General features: G+C 41.0%; 1 protein-coding gene across 3 annotated transcripts; it reads right to left on the bottom strand.

The window, feature by feature from the left end:
* Positions 1–843: 843 nt before the first annotated feature.
* LOC106603114 (LRRN4 C-terminal-like protein) lies at positions 844–12,587 on the bottom strand. 3 transcript variants are annotated; one of them, XM_082974480.1, is made up of 5 exons: positions 12,364–12,587; positions 2,675–6,761; positions 2,420–2,454; positions 1,793–1,992; positions 844–1,217 (listed from the first exon to the last, which is right to left on the bottom strand). In XM_082974480.1, the coding sequence occupies exon 2, from the start codon at positions 6,754–6,756 to the stop codon at positions 6,010–6,012; it is 747 nt and encodes a 248-aa protein (XP_082830606.1). In that variant the 5' UTR covers positions 6,757–6,761; positions 12,364–12,587; the 3' UTR covers positions 844–1,217; positions 1,793–1,992; positions 2,420–2,454; positions 2,675–6,009. The 3 variants fall into 3 exon arrangements, 2 of the variants coding, with proteins under 2 accessions (XP_082830606.1, XP_082830605.1); XM_082974479.1 differs by lacking the exon at positions 2,420–2,454; XR_001328370.3 differs by lacking the exons at positions 2,420–2,454; positions 2,675–6,761 and having other exon boundaries at positions 12,364–12,505.
* Positions 12,588–23,702: the final 11,115 nt, after the last annotated feature.

Genomic DNA, 23,702 nt, shown 5'->3' with positions numbered 1-23,702 from the left:
CTATTATGTCCAGTTTCTTAGACTTTTTGTTCCTTTGTGCAGTACAATTAATCACATGCGCAATAAACACCATAACATCCACCTTCTTCACAATCAGCATATTATTTTCCCTCAACTGTTGAACAACACTCTGAATCTCCACAGTCAACGGGGCATCCACAGCCATATCTTCAGCTCCACTCACTCCAACTATTTCATGTGCCTCTGTGTAGCAGAGCTGCTGTATAGCCCTGACCCTTGACACTTCATACTCCTTTACCCTAACCGGACACTCTGGGGAATTGGGAACGTGGTTGCCATCACAATTACAACATCGTACACCCTCAGACTTTACCCAGTACCTGGATATTTTAGCCAACAATCTGGTTGACTCTGCCAAGGATTAAACTTGGCCACAAGTGGATCTTCCAGGAAGGCAATAACCCCAAGCACTAATCAAAATCCACAAATAATTGGATTTGAACTCACCTCCAGTTGTACAGGGAGGAAGTGGGCAGTGGAGTGGTGGTGCCAGCCAGTGGCACGCCAAGGCTCCTACAGAGTCCATGCTGGATATCACGGTATGTTCCAGCAATAACTACGCCAGTGAAGCCAAGAATTTCAGAGACGAGAACAAGGACTACTTCAACTCGCCTGAGGGTGCAGTCAGCTGGCAGTGGAACCTTTTCCAATAATCACTGTCACACTAACACCATCTTGCTGTAGTCCTAATTGTTTCAGAAACTAGAATGTCAACTTTTTGTAGCCTATATTGATTATCTATTGAATTCAATCTCATGCATTATTTTATTTTATTGTTACTTATCCATTAAAATAAAAAAGTACAGAGTAATGAGTCAGAACTGTAGGTTAATCGATTTAATCATGTATGCACAATGAATACATACAAACATTATTCACCATTTCAATATCTCTGCTCTCTCAAATTCTCAGTCGCTATTTAAATCTTGAAAAAGATATTTCAGCAGCAGTTGCTGAATGTCCACTTTCGGCCATGGATTGAAGTCTTGGTAGCATCCCAACAACTGCAGACGGATCAGACTCGGTGGCTGATACCTCCTTCGCCTGATTATTCCCACTGGGATGGACTCTCCTTCTGGAGGTCTGGGGTGTCTCTCCATCTGGACTTAACCCACTTTGTGCTTGGACTGGTGGTTGCACTGCAGGGGGGAGGGGTCTTCTGGGCTCATTGTGCATTTGATCAACTTCCTGAAAAGCTAAACAAATGATGTTTGTGTCAAATCTTTTTTTTTCCCCAAAGGCATCTTATAACAGTAGTTTAATCACGTGATCTAAATCAGTGTTTGTCAATAAATTCTTAGAGGACTTCAAGGGTCGGATTTTTAAATAAGTTGTGGTGTGAAACTTTTATATCGCAAACGGAAATGGCAAAGACGTTACTTTAAACAATGAAACCCTGTTTTTTTTCCCCCCCTCGACATCATTGTACACTGAGAACAGCAGAGTATGTACTACAACTTTTTTTTACCACAACGCTGGATGCTCCTCTCCTCTGTTTGATTAACATAACAATAAGAAATGCACCTGAAGCGACCAGTGATGCGGTTTCACCTTTTGCAGATGATCTCAGCTTTAATCAAATCATAACTCAAAGCCTCCATCTTAGCTTGTCAATCTTATTGTAAAGCAACACATATAAATAAATGCACCACAAGGTGGAAGCAGAGGATAAGGAAGGACTGACTGTTCAGCTGATTGCTTATTTGGTCCCCTTGGAATGGATTGAGAGACACTGGTGTAAACCTTGGGATTTTTGACAAGGAACACTTACTGGTCTTGTAGTTGGAGATGAAGGTGTGGCCATATCGTCCTAGCTTTACCATGGTCTAAGTGTCCCCCAGGAAGTCCAGATGGGTGAAGTGTACCCATCCTTGAGTGTAAGCAGCATCAGACTCTGCGCCTGACCGTCGGCAGACCTCCATCTACTTGACCGCTGTAGATTAATCATGACGCAAAATGTGTCCTTTACATCTGCAGCGAAGGAGAAGAAACAAATATCATTATAATATTTCATGTACACACACTAGTTGGAGAGGCTGGATCAGCAGCCAAATTAACATACATAGGGGGTTGGCTTGGTTAGATTCATCTGACTTTTATTTAACAAGCGTCACCAAATTTTCAAGCTAATTGGTCTTTACAGCTGCCCAAATGATGTAGCTGTTGGAGGAAGTCACATTATTTCCTACCACTTTTCCCCACTTTAAACTGAGTTGGAGTGTGTATCTTTATTTGTCTGCTAAACAAACTCTAGGAGGCAGGGCACAGCCTGGTTGCAAAAAAACAGCGTTCACATGTTACTGTATGGCCGCATGTTAATAACATATCTCAACATCTGGATCTGGCTAACTAGGCCATGGTATGGGGTAAACTGTTGCTAGTACAGCTAGTTACCTACCTTCATAAGAAGCCTGTTTTGTGCCGTTTTGGTTCCTCAGATGAAATAAAATTCAACATAAAATGTGTTACAGTTTCTCCTAGTTTTAGTTATCCCAAGAGTTCACATTGCAGTTGACGAGAAGCTAAATTAGCAACGCGATTGCAAGTTGTTTAAATTTATTTTTACCCATTCTAGCTTAACGTTACCCCCTATCCTGCGTTCCACTAATTAGCGTCGCGAGTGATCAAAGAATTACAGACAGTTAAAACTTACTATTGACAGTGGCGGTACCACATTGTGCTTGATCAGGTGTAATATCAAAAACGACTCCTTCCTTAGAAGTTAGTTAAAATAACTGCTCAGCGATCACTAACGTCTCTTGCCAGCCAATACAGTCAACGTAACAGCCATTAAAGAGGTCAGGTGGTTGCCTGTTTTACTTTGCGATTGGCTGGAAGTTTAAAAAAAATGCTTACATTTAACTAGGCAAGTCTGTTAAGAACACATTCATACCCGGACGACGCTGGGCCAATTGGGCGCCGCCCTATGGGACTCCCAATCACGGCCGGATGTGATACAGACTGGATTCGAACCAGGTAGTGCAGTGACGCCTCTTGCACTGAGATGCAGTGTCTGTCTAAGAGCCCGAGTGGCGGGAGTTAGATTTATCATTGTTGGAAGGGAATAAGATTGATCATTGTTCCTCTACTTTTCCTGGCTGTCAAAGTACCCAGATGTTGTGAGCAGTTTTGAAAATGAATTTAGAAACTGAATTTAGAAACTGAATTTGAAAACTGAATTTGAAAACTAGATCTGAATGGATCTGAGAAATGATGAAACTTTGGTCAACTTGAAATAATAGTTTGTAAACTTGTAAACACAGAAAATGACTGCGATAGCTATCATATTGAAACTGAATATATAAATATTGAATTTGAATATTGAATTAAATTGAAATGTTATTTTTAATCTGAATGCAATATTCATTCAATTAAGTTTCAGATCATGAAATACAAGTTCAATTTAGGAATTTAATGATTAAATTTGTACATTACAAATTCAAAATTATTCCATTCAAATTCAATATCCTAATCCACAAGGATGTCGGAGTACAAAAATCGGTTAACCACATAACTGAGGATTTTAATTTAACCTTGCGTAATACCCTAGATGCAGTCGATCCCCTAAGAACAAAAAATATTTGTCACAAGACATTTGCTTCCTGGTATACAGAAAATACCGAGCCCTGAAGCAAGGTTCCAGAAAATTGGAAAGTAAATGGTGCGCCACCAAACTGGAAGTCTTCCGACTAGCTTGGAAAGACAGTACTGTGCAAATTCGAAGAGCCCTCACTGCTGCTCGATCATTCTATTTTTCCAAACTAATTGAGGAGAATAAGAACAATCCTAAATAAATGTTTGATACTGTCGCAAAGCTAACTTAAAAAGCAGCATTCAACAAAAGAGGATAGCTTTCACTTCAGCAGTGATAAATTCATTAACTTCTTCGATGAAAAGATCACAATCGTTACGGACTCCACTTTGAATCTGCGTATTTCTCCAAAGCATAGTTGTCCTGAGTCTGCACAGAACTCCCAGGACCTGGATCAAGGGAGACACTCAAGTTTTTTTAATCCTTATCTCTTGACACATTCATGAAAATAGTTATGGCCTCTAAACCGTCCAACCGTCATACTGGACACTATTCCAACTAAACTACTGAAGGAGCTACTTCCTGTGCTTGGCCCTCCTATGTTGAACATAATAACACATCCAACGGATGTGTACCAAACTCACTAAAAGTGTCAGTAATAAAGCCTTTCTTGAAAAAGCCGAACCTTGACCTGGAAAATGTAAAACACTATCGACCTATTCGAATCTCCCATTCCTCTCAAAATGTTTTGAACAAGCTGTTGTGCAGCAACTCACTGCCTTCCTGAAGACAAATAATGTATATATGAAATGCTTCAGTCTGGTTTTAGACCCCATCATAGCACGGAGACTGCACTCGTGAAGGTGGTAAATTACCTTTTAATGGCGCCAGACCAAGGCTCTGCATCTGTCCTCGTGCTCCTAGACATTAATGCTGCTTTTGACACCATCGATCACCACATTCTTTTGGAGAGATTAGAAACCTTAAGTGATCTACACGGACATGTTCTTGCCACTGTCTGAAATATATCAGTTTGTCTCTGTGGATGGTTTGTCCCTTGACAAATCAATGGTAAGTTTCAGCGTTCTTCAAGGTTCCGTTTTAGGACCACTATTGTTTTCACTATATATTCTACCCCTTGGTGATGTCATTCGGAAACACAATGTCAACTTTCACTGCTATGCGGACGACACACAGCTGCACATTTCGATGAAACATGGTGAAACCCCAAAATTGTCTACCCTGGAAGCCTGTGTTTCAGACATGAGGAAGTGGATGGCGGCAAGTGTTTTGCTTTTAAACCTGGTCAAAACAGAGACGCTAGTTCTAGGTCCCAAGAAACAAAGAGATCTGCTGTTGGATCTGACAATTAATCTTGATGATTTTACAGTCGTTTCAACTGACATTTACTCCTGAGGTACTGACCTGTTGCACCCTCTACAACCACTGTGATTATTATTTGACCCTGCTGGTCATCTATGAACGTTTGAACATCTTGAAGAACAATCTGGCCTTAAATGGCCATGTACTCTTATAATCTCCACCTGGCACAGCCAGAAGAGGACTGGCCACCCCTCATAGCCTGGTTCCTCTCTAGGTTTCTTCCTAGGTTTTGGCCTTTCTAGGGAGTTTTTCCGAGCCACCGTGCTTCTACTTCTGCATTGCTTGCTGTTTGGGGTTTTAGGCTGGGTTTCTGTACAGCACTTTGTGACATCTGCTGATGTAAAAAGTGCTATATAAATACATTTGATTGATTGACTGATAGATTGAGTGTCCACATACTTTTGACCATGTAGTGTATTTCCTGAGCTTTCTTATATCTACTAGATATACTAGACACTTCAAAACCTTATTCTTTATAATATCTTTTTTTAACATTCATGAATGCGTTATTCAATGCCTTTCTATGGGCTTGAGTAGTAAAGGCCGAATTCAATGTTTTATATCGATTTTTTTTTTAATACCTAAAGGAGTCCTAAAATTCAAGGTGATGTTGCTCTACAAATGGATAACTTGAAATAACATGATGTAGGAATTTAAATAATTGAAAGAAAAACATGTTTATTTATGAGCCTAAGTATTTGTGAAATCATGTGAAATCATTGTCAAAAGCGCGAGAGGTACTGTTGCATGTTGGTCTAGATTATTTATGGGTTGATCATATAGAAATATCAAAACAGTATTTTAACAACTCCAAAGCAATTGCATGTGGCACATGAGGAACCACTGACTCACTGCATTGTTCTATTATCAAGACATCTGCCGGTAACTCTTAACTGGTTAGGAGAGCTCATGAGGTCTAAATATCTGTCGACTTGGTGTGACACTTATGACTAAAAGAGCCTTCCTGCATAGCTTTTATTTTTAACCATAAGAGTAGGAATAAAATGTCTCTATTCTCAGCCCTGGATAGCCACCCCTGAGTCAGCCTCTACCATAGCCTCCCCTCAGTCCTCTCATAGTGTTTCCTCTGTGGCCTGTGTGATCCTGGCATCTGCTTTTCTCCGAGCCCTGTGCCTCCAGAGCAGGACAGCCAGTGAGAGGAGCAACAGGAGCCCCAGGGCCCCTCCGATCAGCCCAGCTTTGAGGGCCACACTGCTGTCCCCAGGGGGCTCATACAGCGTACAGGACCCCTCCTGACGCTCACTGACTCCTGCATAATTCACCGCCACCACACACACCTCTGCCCCCTGCCCCATCCCCCTCACAGTACCACTCCTCTGGTCTACACCAAACACCAAGGGCTCCAGCTCACCCACCACCACCTCATAATGGGTTACGAAAGACAATGGTGCACACCACTGAACCACAACTCCTGAACCGTCCATAGACAGTCTCTTCAGGTAGGGAGCCTCTGGGGCCGCATGGGGCCCACTCACCCCTGGACACAGGCAGCCGCTGGAGGCTGCCAGCTGGGCACAGGGAGGCTGTAGCTCCCGGCAGGGGTCATAGTCACAGGGTTGAGGATTGGTGCCCTGTGAGGGGGCAGGTGGGGGGTGACTGGGTGGATCAGTAAACGTATCGTAGTATTCGTCTGAGTGGAGCTCCAACAGGTCGTACGTGTGTCTGTTTGGCCTCAGAGGCAGGGTGGCTGTGTGGTTGGTCCATGAGACGTCAGAAGGTGCGGCAAAGGAGGAGGAGCCAATAAGAAGGGCCAGTAAGAGGATTATCAGTGGAGGTGGACAATCCTTATTGGCGGACATGGCATCTGAAGATGATAGAAAATAACACTCCATTAGAGAGGGTTTGACAAAGGATCTGCTTATGAAAGGTATTTGGTTGGAGACATACAGTGGATATAAAAAGTCTACACACCCCTGTTAAAATGCCAGGTTTTTGTGATGTAAAAGAATGAGACAAAGATAAATCATGTCAGAACTTTTTCTATTGTTAATGTGACCTATAATGTGAACAATTCAATTGAAAAACAAACTGAAATCTTCGAGGCAGAAAAATGAAAAATAAAAACCTTACAATAACCTGGTTGCATAAGTGTGCACACCCTCTTATAACTGGGGATGTGGCTGTGTTCAGAATTAACCAATCACATTCAAACTCATGTTAAATAGAAGTCATTACACACCTGCCATCATTTAAAGTGACTCTGATTAATCACAAATAAAGTTCAGCTGTTCTAGTAGGATTTTGCTGACATTTTCTTAGTTGCATCTCAGAGCAAAAGCCATGGTCCGCAGAGAGCTTCCAAAGCATCAGAGGGATCTCATTGTTGAAAGATATCAGTCAGGAGAAGGGTACAAAATAATTTCCAAAGCATTACATATACCATGGAACACAGTGAAGACAGTTATCATCAAGTGGAGAAAATATGGCACCACAGAGACATTACCAAGAACTGGACGTCCCTCCAAAATTTATGAAAAGACGAGAAGAAAACTGGTCAGGGAGACTTCCAAGAGGCCTACAGCAACATTAAAGGAACTGCAGGAATTTCTGGCAAGTACTGGCTGTGTGCTACATGTGACAACAATCTCCCGTATTCTTCATATGAATGGGCTATGGGGTAGGGTGGCAAGACGGAAGCCTTTTCTTACAATGAAAAACATCCAAGCCCGGCTGAAGTTTGCAAAAACAAACAAGTCCCCCAAAAGCACGTGGGAAAATGTGTTATGGTCTGATGAAACCAAGGTTGAACTTTTTGGCCATAATTCCAAAAGGTATGTTTGGCACAAAAACAACACTGCACATCACCCAAAGAACACCATGCCCACAGTGAAGCATGGTGGTGGCAGCATCATGCTTTGGGGCTGTTTTTCTTCAGCTGGAACCGGGGCCTTAGTCAGGGTGGAGGGAATTATGAACAGTTCCAAATACCAGGCAATTTTTGCACAAAACCTTCAGGTGTCCGTTAGAAAGCTGAAGATGATGAGGAAGTTCACCTTTCAGCACGACAACGACCCAAAGCACAATCCAAATCCACGAAAGCATGGCTTCACCAGAAGAAGATTAACGTTTTGGAATGGCCCAGCCAGAGCCCAGACCTGAATCCAATTGAATATCTCTGGGGTGATCTGAAGAGGGCTGTGCACAGAGATTTCCTCGCAATCTGACAGCTTTTGCAAAGAAGAGTGGGCAAATATTGCATCAAGATGTGCCATGCTAATAGACTCCTACCCAAAAAGACTGAGTGCTGTAATAAAATCAAAAGGTGCTTCAACAAAGTATTAGTTTAAGGGTGTGCACACTTATGCAACCAGGTTATTGTGAGTTTTTTTTATTTTTCCCCCTCAAAGATTTAAGTTTGTTTTTCAATTGAATTGTTCACGTTATAGGTCCCATTAAAGGTGGAAAAAGTTCTGACATGATTTATCTTTGTCTCATTATTTTACATGACAAAAACTTGGCATTTTAACAGGGGTGTGTAGACTTTTTAAATCCACTGTACATCTGTATGTATATCTGTACAGTACCCGTCAAAAGTTTGGACACACCTACTCATTCAAGGGTTTTTCTTTATTTTTACTATTTTCTAAATTGCAGAATAATAATGAAGACAGCAAAACTATGAAACAACACATATGGAATCATGTAGTTACCAAAAAAGTGTTAAACAAATCAAAATATATTTTTCGAAGTACCACCCTTTGCCTTGATGACAGCTTTGCACACTCTTGCCATTCTCTCAACCAGCTTCACATGGAATGCTTTTCCAACAGTATTGAAGGAGTTCCCACATACAGTTGAAGTTGGAAGTTTACATACACCTTAGCCAAATACATTTAAACTCAGTTTTTCACAATTCCTGACATTTCATCCTAGTAAAATTTCCCTGTCTTAGGTCAGTTAGGATCACCACTTTATTTTAAGAATGTGAAATGTCAGAATAATAGTAGAGAATGATTTATTTCATATTTTATTTATTTCATAATATTCCCAGTGGGTCAGATGTTTACATACACTCAATTAGTATTTGGTAGCATTGCCTTTAAAATGTTTAACTTGTGTCAAACGTTTCTGGTAGCCTTCCACAAGCTTCCCACAATAAGTTGGGTGAATTTTTGCTCATTCCTCCTGACATAGCTTGTGTAACTGAGGCAGGTTTGTAGGCCTCCTTGCTCGCACACGCTTTTTCAGTTCTGCCCACAGATTTCCTATAGGATGAGGTCAGGGCTTTGTGATGGCCACTCCAATACCTTGACTTTGTTGTCCTTAAGCCATCTTCCACAACTTTGGAAGTATGCTTGGGGTCATTGTCCATTTACAAGACCCATTTGCGACCAAGCTTTAACTTACTGACTGATGTCTTGAGATGTTGCTTCAATGTATCCACCTAATTTTCCTTCCTCATGATGCCACCTATTTTGTGAAGTGCACCAGTCCCTCCTGCAGCAAAGCACCCCCACAACATGATGCTGCCACCCCCGTGCTTCACAGTTGGGATGGTGTTCCTCGGCTTGCAAGCCTCCCCCTTTTTCCTCCAAACATAACGATGGTCATTATGGCCAAACAGTTCTATTTTTGTTTCATCAGACCAGGGGACATTTCACCAAAAAGTACGATCTTTGTCCCCATGTGCAGTTGCAAACCGTAGTCTGGCTTTTTTTATGGCGGTTTTTGAGCAGTGGCTTCTTCCTTGCTGAGCGGCCTTTCAGGTTATGTCGATATAGGACTCGTTTTACTGTGGATGTTGCTACTTTTGTACCTGTTTCCTCCAGCATCTTCACAAGGTCCTTTGCTGTTGTTCTGGGATTGATTTGCACTTTTCGCACCAAAGTACGTTCATCTCTAAGAGACAGAACGCGTCTCCTTCCTGAGCAGTATGACGGCTGCGTGGTCCCATGGTGTTTATACTTGCGTACTATTGTTTGTACAGATGAACGTGGTACCTTCAGGCGTTTGGAAATTGCTCCCAAGGATGAACCAGACTTGCGGAGGTCTACAATTATTTTTCTGAGGTCTTGGCTGATTTCTTTAGATTTTCCCATGATGTCAAGCAAAGAGGCACTGAGTTTGAAGGTGGGCCTTGAAATACATCCACAGGTACACCTCCAATTGACTCAAATGATGTCAATTAGCCTATCAGATGCTTCTAAAGCCATGACATCATTTTTGGGAATTTTTCAAGCTGTTTAAAGGCACAGTCAACTTAGTGTATGTAAATGTTTGACCCAGTGTAATTGTGATACAGTGAATTATAAGTGAAATAATCTGTTTGTAAACAATTGTTGGAAAAATGACTTGTGTCATGCACAAAGTAGATGTCTTAACCGACTTGCCAAAACTATAGTTTGTTAACAAGAAATTTGTGGAGTGGTTGAAAAACGAGTTTTAATGTCTCCAAACCTAAGTGTATGTAAACGTCCGACTTCAACTGTATACTGAGCACTTGTTGGCTGCTTTTCCTTCACTCTGCGGTCTAACTCATCCCAAACCATCTCAATTGGGTTGAGTTCGGGTGATTGTGGAGGCCACGTTGTCTGATGCAACACTCCATCACTCTCCTTCTTGGTCAAATAGCCCTTACACATTCTGGAACCAAAAATCTCAAATTTGGACTCATCAGACCAAAGGACAGATTTCCACTGGTCTAATATCCATTGCTTGTGTTTCTTGGCCCAAGCAAGTCTCCTTCTTATTGGTGGCCTTTAGTAGTGGTTTCTTTGCAGCAATTCAACCATGAAGGCCTGATTCACGTAGTCTCCTCTAAACAGTTAATGTTAAGATGTGTCTGTTACTTGAACTCTGTGAAACATTTATTCGTGTTGCAATTTCTGAGGCTGGTAACTCTAATGAACTTATCCTCTGCAGCAGAAGTAACTCTGGGTCTACCTTTCCTGTGGCGGTCCTCATGAGAGACAGTTTCATCATAGCGCTTGATGTTTTTTGTGACTGCACTTGAAGAAACTTTCAAAGTTCTTGACATTTTCCGGATTGACTGACTTTAATGTCTTAAAGTAATGAGGGACAGTCATTTCTCTTTGCTTATTTGAGCTATTCTTACAAAAATATGGGTATTTTTTTCAAACAGGGCTCTCTTCTGTATACCACCCCTACCTTGTCACAACACAACTGATTGGCTGAAACGCATTAAGAAGGAAATAAATTCCACAAATTAACTTTTAACAAGGCACACCTGTTAATTGAAATGCATTCCAGGTGACTACCTCATGAAGCTGGTTGAGAGCTGTCATCAAGGCAAAGGGTGGCTATTTTGAAGAATCTAAAATATATTTTGATATGTTTATCACTTTTTTGTTAACTACATGATTCCATATGTGTTATTTCATAGTTTTGATGCCTTCACTATTATTCTACAATGTAGAAAATAGTAAAAATAAAGAAAAACCCATGAATGAGTAGGTGTGTCCATACTTCTGACTGGTACTGTATATATTCCAAATGTGTTGTTATTCTTACATTTGTGAAGAATGCTTGATTTCATGTGCTGTATGGGATATCGCACATGAGAATTTATTTCCCACAACCCTTTTTATAAATCAGACCAACGTGGATTGACACAGGGCGGTTGGTAGCCTAGCAGTTAAGAGAGTTGGGCCAGTAACCAAAAGGTAGCTGGTTTGAATCCCAGAGCAAGTTGCAATATCTGTCTGTGCCCTTGAGCAAGGCACTTAACCCTAATTCCTCTGGATAACGTGAATGTGGAAGTGGTTACTGGCACCACCATCATTTGTGATTTAAAACACCAATATGCTAATCTGAAACACAATGCTTTGTAATGTAAAAAAACAAAAAACAAAAAACAATCCCACAATGAATTCCCAGCCTACATGAATGGAGAAAAAGGTAGAAATCGTAACATCGAGTTTTATATTCTTCATGATCCTTTAGTTTAATGTTCATCATACAGTATGACCATACTCTACAAAAGTTCTGCACACACAGCTGCCCTTTTAGGTTGAACATTTTGGGAACATTGTGAAGCACTGAGGAATAAATCTGCACAGTGGGTTCAAACCAGGCTTTACACACCCAGAACAGCCCTGTCAGCTGGTCCCACTTACAGCAGAGCTGCCAGTGCAATCTCCCCATGATTCTATACAAATATATCTACCTGACAGATTCCCTAAATAAACAAGTATGGATTAATAAACATACTAATATAACAGCAAGCAGCACACACCAAACAACCATAGGTAAGGTTCAGTAGAACTACACTAACAGTGAGAGCGAGACAACCCGACCCAACCCAACTGTATGTCAGTAGTTACAGAGTTAGATGCGTGTCAATAGACTTCAAAACATCCTAGAAATGTTTTCTTTAGTAATTCACATAGAATAAGGACTAGACAATAATTTTAGATTGATTCATATTCATAAAAATATCAGTTTACCTGATTTTTCGATAGTCCTTTATTGCTTTCGAAAATCTTGCCACCAATGTTTCTTCTCTCTTTCTGTTCATTCACTCTCTCCCCCTCTCTCTGGCCCTCGTTTTATACATTCTTCCTAACTCCCCAACAATCACCTCCTTCTTTTCTCCCTCCCCCATCCACCCTTCTCTGCTTTCTCTACCCCCCCGTTTGCTCTATCGCTATCCCTCTCTTCCCGCTGCACCTCTCTCTCTGTTCCATGGGGGTTTGGCAATGTGTGTGTGTGTGTGTGTGTGTGTGTGTGTGTGTGTGGCCTCTCGCTTGCTGCCCCTGTATGTAACTCCTATTACATTCCATTGTCATGTGCAGTTTTTGACAGAGCAGGCCCTGTTCATTAATAAGGCTCTTTCTGCCTGTCAGGGCTGGAGCACAGTGAATGGTTGGGGGTGATTCTGTCTGCTGCCCAGGCTGATTCACACACATTTCTCACCCTCAGACACGCGTCAGTGCCACCGAACCCTTCCCCTCAATGGTTCACCTCTCCTTCTCACCCTTTACTGGCTGTATGACTGTCCCAAACACTGGCTGGTAAAGAGTGTTCTACATGCACATGCTGTCATCAACCATGGAGGAGGCAAGTGTTCAGGGTTTGAATGAGGTCAGATAACTTGACTGGACTCGCCCACCTGCTGCTCTGAATCAAAGCTCAACAGAATAGAATACTTACTTATTTCCACTGAAGAGATAGGCTGAGCTTAACTGTCAAAAGAAAGCAACACTTTGAAACAGTTGCACAAGCTGGACCAAGAGAAGGATTAAGGTAGAATAGCCAATCAGGTTGAGTGTATTATTTTCTTCTATATTTTGGCATTGTTCTATAAAAAACACAAAACCAAAATGTTAACTAATGCCCCTATACACTCTTACAAGTAAAGGTGTCTAGAAGAACTGGGTGTCTAGAAGACAATGGGCCTATTGGCACCGCCCTATGGGACTCCCGATCACGGCCGGTTGTGATACAGCCGAGATCAAACCTGGGTCTGTAGTGACGCCATTACAATGAGTCCCTCCTCCTACAGTTCCTCCCACAAACCTTCACTGACATGTCCTACGTATAAACACTAAAGAAAAAAAATCTGCAGTGTACAAACGTTTACTCTAATGGCTAGCCAAAAATTATTAGATGAAAGCCACGTCTCCAATAAGCCACACCTCCAATCTTCTGATAGGCTGTCACCTCTGCAATATATTATTAAAATGGGCCTAAGAGGTCTAAGGCAGTGCTAGAGGCGTCACTACAGACCCAGGTTTGAGCGTACAAAACATTAAGAACACCGGCTCTTTCCATGACATACGTTATGGTCCAAACACTTAAAAGACACACCCATGTCCACTTACCCTCGCCTTATGCCCTTGGTGGAATCCCCATCGCCATCTTGGAGGGCGGTCCAAATGATTAGCCAAGCAAGGGAAGTTTGCAACATAAGCCCGTCAGCCCTCGTTTTTAGTCGGCTTAGCGAGTGTACAATGATGTTCATTCCAGGGCCTGAAACTCCCCATAATTCAATTCGCGACGATTGTACATCCGCTAAGAAACGTCTGCGAAAACTTAAAAACAACATCAATAGAGAAGTCAACATACAAGTATAAGTAAAAACGAATGCAAATAAGTTAGAAATTGTGGCACAAACACGTCTCGTAACAAGTAAATATATTTCTGTTTGGTTAGCTTTTGGAAATTGTAGAAATAAAACATTTTCCTTCTTCAGAAGTTCCAGCTAGGCAGGCTAACGTTAGTTAGCTAATTAATTTGCTAGCTATCATACAGTAGGAGTATATTAATAATTATATAATTATAAGTAGACACACTCATAATTGACTGAAGCGCATATAAAGCACCCGCAAGACGAATTTCCGGCCAAGGGGGAAAAATGGTATGTTTCTAACATTTATGGTTGAGATTTAATTAGTATAAATATAAACGATGCACATTATGACTTTCATTAACACGCGACGCAGGCATCACTCAGACATTAGTAAGGCGTTGTTATCGTGTCAGTCAGACACGTAACGCAGGAGTCACGCAGACGTTAGTAAGGCGTTGGTATCATGTCATGTCAAGTGGTACGGTTGCCTAGGCTTATATATGTCTCTTATCACCCGTCATACCTTTCTGCCTTGCCCCTTGCCCTGCATGTGTATTCTTGTCAGACGTCATGATACATCATCAGAAGTGTCCACTTAATTTGAGGGCTGAGGGGATAGGGTGTGTCTTTTAAGTGTTTGAACCGCACCCATACACTGACCCAGTGAATCCAGGTGAAGCTATGATCCCTTATTGATGTCACTTATACATGTCTGAACTCAGAATCAAATAGGCTTCCTAAAATAACATGGTCGCTGTGGTAGAACGTTTATTTTGATTGGCCATTTTCTGTATTTATCAGAGCGCCTGATTTCAGATGTGTGCATGTAAACAGTATTATTTGGGAAACCGTTCTTGCAAAGCATGCAAACATTTTAATCAAACTATTATATTAATCTGAGTACCCAGAGTAATCGCATTATTGTGTGCATGTAACCATACTCAGTGTAGATGAAGGGGATGCTACAGTTTAAAGAAGGATTTTTAAGCCTTGAGATGCCAGGCGCACTGGTTTGTGTAAAGAACAGCAATGTTTCTGGGTTTTTCATGCTCAACAGTTTCCCTTGTATATCAAGAATGGTCCACCACGCAAAGGACATCCAGCCAACTGTAACGGCTGTCGTAGAGAGGGGACCAAAGCGCAGCGTGTTGATTGCTCATGATGAATATTTATTATAACTCAAACCCCTAAAGGAAAAATAACAAAGAGAAAAACGAAAGCGCACAGTTCTGTCAGGTACATAAACTAAACAGAAGACAACTACCCACAAACACAGGTGGAAAAAACCCCTACTTAAGTATGATCTCCAATTAGAGACAACGAGGACCAGCAACCTCTAATTGGAGATCATCCCAAAAAACAACAACATAGAAATATAAAAACTAGAACCTAAACATAGATATAGAAAAACACAAAACACCCCTGTCACGCCCTGACCTACTCTACCATAGAAAATAACATCTTACTACGGTCAGGACGTGACACCAACTTGACACAACTGTGGAAAGCATTGGAGTCAACATTGGCCAGCATCCCTTTGGAATGTTTTTGAGTAGAGTCCATGACCTGACAAATTGAGGCTGTCCTGAGGGCAAAAGGGGTGGGGAACTGAATATTAGGAAGGAGTTCCTTATGTTGGATTTATTCAGTGCAATATTAACATTGTTGATTACATATAGTAAATATTAACTTTTCAAACTTTGGAAGTTACATAGGCTCTTGGGGAAATCCTACACCTCAGTAAGCCTCATTGAAGCTACAAAAAGGTCAGCTTTTAACCTTAACATGACAGAAATGACCTTAGAAATTTAACCTTAGAAATGAACAGGAATGACATTTACTCTAATGGGAAGCAAAAAAATATACATCTGAAAGCCACTCCCCTACTAAGCCACGCCTCCAGTCCAGGGTTCCTCCAGGAACCCCACAACTAACCAAAGATGCAGCTGTGAACCTTTGACTAGTGATGGTTCCTTGAGGATATCCAGGGTTCCTCGAGTCACTACTAATTCTAAGAATGTAGGGCTGAGATTGCAGTGCCAAATGAAAGTGTTTTGTAAGAATTGCGATGTGAAAATACATAACTGGTGAAAATGGAATTGCTGTGAGACTATGAAGGATTAAGGGCTTTATTTTTATTTATTTTTTATTTTTACAATGGTTACAGTTGATCCCAGTTCTCCCATGCCCTCTTCCTCTTTTCTTTAGTGCTTGCAATGTCTAGAGACACTGTTCTAGTCAGCAACTGTAAACAAAAACATCAGTGACAGTGCCTTCAGAAAGTGTTCATACCCCTTGATTAATTCCACATTTTATTGTGTTACAGCCTGTATTCAAAATGGATTAAATAGATTTTTTCTCTCACACAATACCCCATAATGACAAAGTAAAAACATGTTTTTAGAAATTTCTGCATATTTATTGAAAATTATATGCAGTAATATCTAATTTACATAATTATTCACACCCTGGAGTCAATACTTTGTAGAAGAAACTTTGGCAGCGATTAAAGCTGTGAGTCTTTCTGGGTAAGTCTCTAAGAGCTTTCCACACCTGGATTGTGCAACATTTCCCATTATTATTTTCAGAATTCTTCAAGCTCTGTCAAATTGGTTGCAGATCATTGCTAGACAAACATTTTCAGGTTTTGCTATAGATTTTCAAGTAGATTTAAGTCAAAACCGTAACTTGGTCATTCAGAAACATTCACTGCCTTCTTTGTAAACAGCTCCAGTGTAGATTTGGCCATGTGTTTTAGGCTATTGTCCTGCTGAAAGGTGAATTAATCTCCCAGTGTCTGGTACAAAGCAAACTGAACCAGGTTTTCCTCTAGGATTTTGCCTGTGCTTAGCTCTATTCTGTTTCTTTTTTATCTTGAAAAACTCCTCAGTCCTTAATGATTACATGCATACTGAAAGATAATGCAGCCACAATTATGCTTGAAAATATGGAGAGTGGATCTCAGTAATACTGTGTGTTGGATTGGATTTGCACCAAACAATGCACTTTGTATTCAGGACATAATTTCTTACAATTTATTTGCCACATTTTTGGCAGTATTACTTTAGTGCCTTGATGCAAACAGGATGCATATTTTGGAATATTTTTATTCTGTACAGGCTTCCTTCTTTTCACTTTGTCATTTAGGTTAGTATTGCGGAGTAACTACAATGTTATTGATCCATCCTCAGTTTTCTCCTATCACAGCCATTAAACTCTGTAACTGTTTTAAAGTCACCATTGGCCTCATGGTGAAATCTCTGAGCGGTTTCCTTCCTCTCCAGCAACTGAGTTAGGAATGACGCATGTATCTTTGTAGTGACTGGGTGTATTGATACATCATCCAAAGTGTAATTTACCCACCTACCCTTCTGTGTGAGGCATTGGAAAACCTCCCTGGTCTTTGTGGTTGAATATGTGTTCGAATTTCACTACTCGACTGAGATCAATTACAAATCAATCAATCAAATGTATTTATAAAGCCCTTTTTACATCAGTAGATGTCACAAAGTTCTATACAGAAAGATAATTGTATGTGTGGGGTATAGAGATGAGGTATTCATTCAAAAATCATGTTAACCACTATTATTTCACACAAAGTTGATGCAACTTAATACAGTTGAAGTCGGAAGTTTACATACACTTAGATTGGACACATTAATTAAAACTTGTTTTTCAACCACTCCACAAATTTCTTGTTAACAAACTATAGTTTTGGCAAGTCGGTTAGGACATCTACTTTGTGCATGACACAAGTAATTTTTCCAACAATTGTTTACAGACAGATTATTTCACTTATAATTCACTGTATCACAATTCCAGTGGGTCAGAAGTTTACATACACTAAGTTGACTGTGCCTTTAAACAGCTTGAGAAATTCCCGAAAATGATGTCATGGCTTTAGAAGCTTCTGATAGGCTAATTGACATCATTTGAGTCAATTGGAGGTGTACCTGTGGATGTATTTCAAGGCCTACCTTTAAATGCAGTGCCTCTTTGCTTGACATCATGGGAAAATCAAAAGAAATAAGCCAAGACCTTAGAAAAAAATTGTAGACATCCACAAGTCTGGTTCATCTTTGGGAGCAATTTCCACCTGAAAGTACCATGTTCATCTGTACAAACAATAGTACGCAAGTATAAACCCCATGGGACCACGCAGCCGTCAAGATGCGTTCTGTCTCCTAGAGATGAACGTACTTTGGTGCTAAAAGTGCAAATCAATCCCAGAACAACAGCAAAGGACCTTGTGAAGATGCTGGAGGAAACAGGTACAAAAGTATTTATATCCACAGAAAACGAGTCCTATATCAACATAACCTGAAAGTCCGCTCAGCAAGGAAGAAGCCACTGCTCCAAAACCGCCATTAAAAAGCCAGAATACGGTTTGCAACTGCACATGGGGACAAAGGTCGTACTTTTTGGAGAAATGTCCTCTGGTCTGATGAAACAAAAATAAAACTGTTTGGCCATAATGACCATCATTATGTTTGGAGGAAAAACGGGGAGGCTTGCAAGCCGAAGAACACCATCCCAACTGTGAAGCACGGGGGTGGCAGCATCATGTTGTGGGGGTGCTTTGCTGCAGGAGGGACTGGTGCACTTCACAAAATAGGTGGCATTATGAGGAAGGAACATTATGTCAATTTTATTGAAGTAACATCTCAAGACATCAGTCAGGAAGTTAAAGCTTGGTCGCAAATGGGTCTTCCAAATGGACAATGACCCCAAGTATACTTCCAAAGTTGTGGCAAAATGGCTTAAGGACAACAAAGTCAAGGTATTGGAGTGGCCATCACATGGCCCTGGCCTCATCCTATAGAAAAAGTGTGTGCGAGCAAGGAGGCCTACAAACCTGACTCATTTACACCAGTTCTGTCAGGAGGAATGGGCCAAAATTCACCCAACTTGTTGTAGAAGGCTACCCGAAACGTTTGACCCAAGTTAAACAATTTAAAGGCAATGCTACCAAATACTAATTGAGTGTATGTAAACTTCTGACCCACAGAGAATGTGATGAAATAAATAAAAGCTGAAATAAATCATTCTCTCAACTATTATTCTGACATTTCACATTCTTAAAATAAAGTGGTGATCCTAACTGACCTAAGACATGGAATTTTTACTAGGATTAAATGTCAGGAATTGTGAAAAGCTGAGTTTAAATGTGTTTGGCTAAGGTGTATGTAAACTTCTGACTTCAACTGTGTGTGACTTGTTAAGCACATTTTTACTCCTGAACTTATTTAGGCTTGCCATAACAAAGGGGTTGAATACTTATTTACTCAAGATATTTCATCTTTATTTTGTAATTACTTTGTCAAAATTAAAAAAAACATAATTCTACTTTGACATTATAGGGTATTGTGTGTAGGCCAGTGACAAAAAACATCTAAATGTAATCCATTTTTATTTCAGGCTTTAACATAACAAAATGTAGAAAAAGTAAAGACGTGAATTCTTTCTAAAGGCTCTGTAAATGACAAAAATGTGGATTCCAAAGGTCAACCTCAATAAACCGTATTAGCACGTCATTATGCTCTGAGCTCAACACACCAGTGTTCTACATGAATAGGCTTACACTTTCTGAAGGGTTGTGAGGTGTAAATTTTTTCTGAAGCTTACTTTGACATGTTAGCAGTCATGTCAAGACGGTCAGTGCCAGCTTCCTCCTCTCCCTGCCTCAGTTTTATAACACTCTGCTCTTTGCTCTCATCCTTCCTTCCTCTCTCTGCTCATCTGCTCCCAGGGCCGGTTTCAGGCATAAGCAGCATAAGCGGTCACTTAGGGGCCTCAGGCTCTAGGGGGCCCCGATCCTCTTCTTCTTTTAGGAACTGTCAGGGTCTCAGCTTACTGATTACACAAGCTGCAAGTTTGAAATGTTGTTGTGCATCAGCAGTTTTTATCTTATGTTAGTCACTAACAGTCACTCTATTAGCCATGTCAGCGAACAATGTTTTGATTTGTCAGTTAGTCTAGCCAGCTATCTAAATGTGTAGTAATCATGGTTGAATACTGACCGGGCATGCAGGTCACATGCCCAGGGGCTCTGACCTCCAGGGGGGGCCCATTGATTTTGTTAGTCACTTTAACTCAGATATCCTTAACATGGCATAAGTAATGGCAAATGCGTAAAATTGCAGGAAACTAGCTGTAAAACTGAAATTATCTCTCTCTGACCCATGGCAAAATGAGTAGAATTACAGTACCTGAAATGTTTAATACAATTTCAAAATTCTCTCTACTCACCATAGGAAAAAATGTAGAACTGCAGAAAACGTGCTTTAAAACTGCAACATTTTCTCTATACCCCATGGCAAAATGTGTAGAATTGCAGGAAATTAACTTTAAAACTTCAAATGTTCTCTCTGCTGTCAAGAGGGGGGCACTAAAATGTTTTGCCCAAAAGGCTAGGGCCGGCCCTTTCTGCTCCACACCCCCTTCCTCTCTGCACTCCTTCCTTTCTCCATCTCTATTAGTCACTCCCTCCTCTCTCCACATCTGTTTACAGTTACATTGTGTGGTAATACGGGCCGGGACCAGCTGTCGGGAAACCAGCCCATATTTCCTATACTGCATTTCTGAGAGGTTGCTTGGAACATAGCAGCGCCCTAATCTACACACTTTCCCTGTCAAAATCCTTTCAATTCTATTATCACTTGTCTCAGTGTGTGTTCAGTAGGGGTATTTTCTTTAGCGAGAAATGGGTAACTACCAGGTTACTAGCGAACAGTGTTGAGGAGTAGTGAACTACATGTATTTCAACTAGTAATGTAACTACATTTTGCAGTAACTTGGTGATAGTTGAGTTAAATTCAAATCTAGGTAGTGTTTTCAGTAGTTAATTACTTTTTTGCCATGCAGTTGTGTCGCTAACTACTGGAACTACACACTACTCTTTTTGCAAAACGAAAAGAAAATATGGGTGAAGTAGGCAATAATTTCCTTTCTTTTTTGGCATCAGACCCACCTTATTCTTGTTTTTGTATACTTTTTGTTTTTGTGTTTAATAGGCTCAATTACACATGCTGTTAACATCTGACCCCAAAGTGATCTGTCCTTGCAATTTGCAGTTTATGACATTTCAGATTTACATAAGATATTTTTTCACAAGGTAGTTTGGCTGTAGTGAACTACTTTTTCAGCTGTAGGGTAGCTTAACTTCTTCCAGTGTGAAAAAATCAGCAGCCTGGTAAACTGTATATTTCAGAGTAGCTTCAGCAACATTGCTAGCTGATGTGAGTAGCCTGACAGGAAGAGGCAATGCTCAACAGGGTGGACTACACAAGCTGTCATAGAAACATCCTCCTCTCCATAAACATAGGCCAGACACCGCTTCATCACATACACAGCTAAGACGGTAGACATTCCCAGATGTGAGTAATGTAACCAGTCAATGTTAGGTCTGAAGGATTAGTCAAGACTGGGGTAGAGTTTTGATCAGGTGTTTCTCTGTCAGAGTAATTTGCACACTGTTCATTGATCAGTTAGTGTTAGTTCACAGAGTTAAGACAGGAGAGGTGGACTGTTATTGTAGCTGCTGACCAGTTTATTGATTGCAGTGGATCAACAGGGATGAATGTTGACAGGCTCCAGCCTCCAGTCTTACCTAGTTCAGTCAAGTTGAATCACTCCAATGAGCCCCACACACACTGACTCCCTAACTCACTGCTCTGACACCCTGGAAAACAGCAGAACATTCAGCAGAAGTCCACTCCTTACAATAACAGTGATTCAGCTACAGTTAAAGGTAGCAGCTGTTTTATCTCAACATCAAATAATTGATTGGGTAACAATTAAGTACGTTATTGTGAGATTTCAATGAATGGTAAAAAAAAAAAAACACATACAAAAATACATCTTTCTCAAGCTAGGAGTGTCTGGGAGTGGTCTGAGTGGGAAGGAAACTCACGTTTTTGACTGCACTGGGTCTTAAAAACAAATTCCAGAGCTCATTCCTGGTGTGTGCCGGTGCCGGCCACAAAAACCACAGCTACCATTTGGAATGGATTGACGTCAGACTGAGACTGTGTGATCAGTCACTGTGAGAGGGACAGGGACAAGGAGTCGGCAGTTTCTTACTGAGTGTTGATCTGCATGTTTGGCTATTTGCACTTGCAGTGTGTAACATTTCTTTATGCAGTTCAGTATACGACCTCCTGGTGTCTCTTCAGTCACCAGTTAGGGGTGATGAGAGAAGAACAAGAAAAAAAAACCTATGGCTAATTAGATATTAGCTCAACTAATTATGAACACTACAAATGCACACATCAAAGCCGTACAGAGGGAGGAAAAAGGACTTAGGGGGAATGAAAGCTTTTGAACACCGGGGCTCTGTGATGTATCGTTTTCAGAGGCATTCCATAATGCAAATATTATGGAATGCCTTACGATTTTGAATAACCACACGCATGACATCACAGCCATAAAGTGACGGACTTTGGCTCTATGTTACATAAAGCCCCACATGGCTCGGCGAGGTCACCTTCAGCTTTCAACATGCAGAACAATGTCATGCCAGGTATTGTGATTGCAGAAACAGGCTCCTACAAGGCAATGAGAAGTCATGGAGCAAATATACAACGTGTGCTGTAAAAAAAGAGTAGTAAGTCGAATTAAAATGAAATGAGATTAATGCTCACCGGGAAGCATCATGCTCTGCACACATCAGTGAGGGAGAGTTACAGTGTTGTATCTATTTCTATCCACCTGTTCAGCATAGACCGTAGCCCCAATTTGAAGGTGTTGGCCCCACGGCTTCTTACTCACTAGTCACCATGGAAACGCCAGCTAATGGGCTGAGGAAGTTCTGCATCTTTGGCAGACGTTCAAATCAACTCATCAATACACAAGACTGAAAACTTCAATTGATAATATTATTTCTGTCAGATATTAAATGATCTCCGCTATTTGTAGATGTGTGCTTCAATGCTACTTATGGAAGGAATACGATAAAAGTAGTGGTACACAGCTTTCAGAGAACGTTCTTTAACCTTCCCACCCCTGTCTCTGGCCCCTGACAGTCGGAGCCCGCTAATGACATGGTCACATGGTTTCTGGGAGGGCTTTTCAGTGTAACTCTACCCTCAGAGCTCTGTCCAGCTGAGCAGAGCAGGTTTAGACTGGATCCCCGGGTGGGCCACTCAGGGGCACACAGCTGGCCCTCCCAGAGACATGTCACTCAGCAGACTGAGGGACTCCACAGAGGAAATCCTGGCATGGATGGAGGGGAAGGGATAGGGAAAGGTGATACCTAGTCAGTTGCACAACTTAATGCATTCAACCAAAATGCTACGTTTAACCCAACCCCTCTGAATCAATGTTGTGGATAACCGATCCTCGGGCATTCTATCCTGCTCTGACTTCCTGTGCGGTTTAGGGCTGTTTATCTCTTTTGTCTCTCTTCTAACACAAACCACTTCCATAGTGCTGTCTCATGGTGAGTAGCCAAGTGACCTCACAAGTGACCTCACTAATTCCAAGAGGAAACAGTCACTCTAACAGCGACATTTGAAATGTTTACTAAGAATAAATGATCAATACAAATGTATTCATTTCTCATAAAGAACATAATTTACTGCATTGTAGACCCCAGGTCACAATCATAAATAATTAGTATTTTGTTCAAACAAATCAGAGATATAGTATGTGTTTTACTAGTTAGTATAGGAAAGAGCTTCAGTATCCTTTATGAACGTTACAGACTCATGGATG

Source organism: Salmo salar, chromosome 04 (genome assembly GCF_965601325.2).
Source record: "Salmo salar chromosome 04, fSalSal1, whole genome shotgun sequence".
Lineage (NCBI taxonomy): Eukaryota > Metazoa > Chordata > Actinopteri > Salmoniformes > Salmonidae > Salmo > Salmo salar.
This window is presented reverse-complemented; position numbering and strand designations above follow the sequence as displayed.

Excerpts from the sequence above, each read along its gene's own strand:
- LOC106603114 (XM_082974480.1), bottom strand. The coding sequence starts at position 6,756 with ATGTCCGCCAATAAGGATTGTCCACCTCCACTGATAATCCTCTTACTG.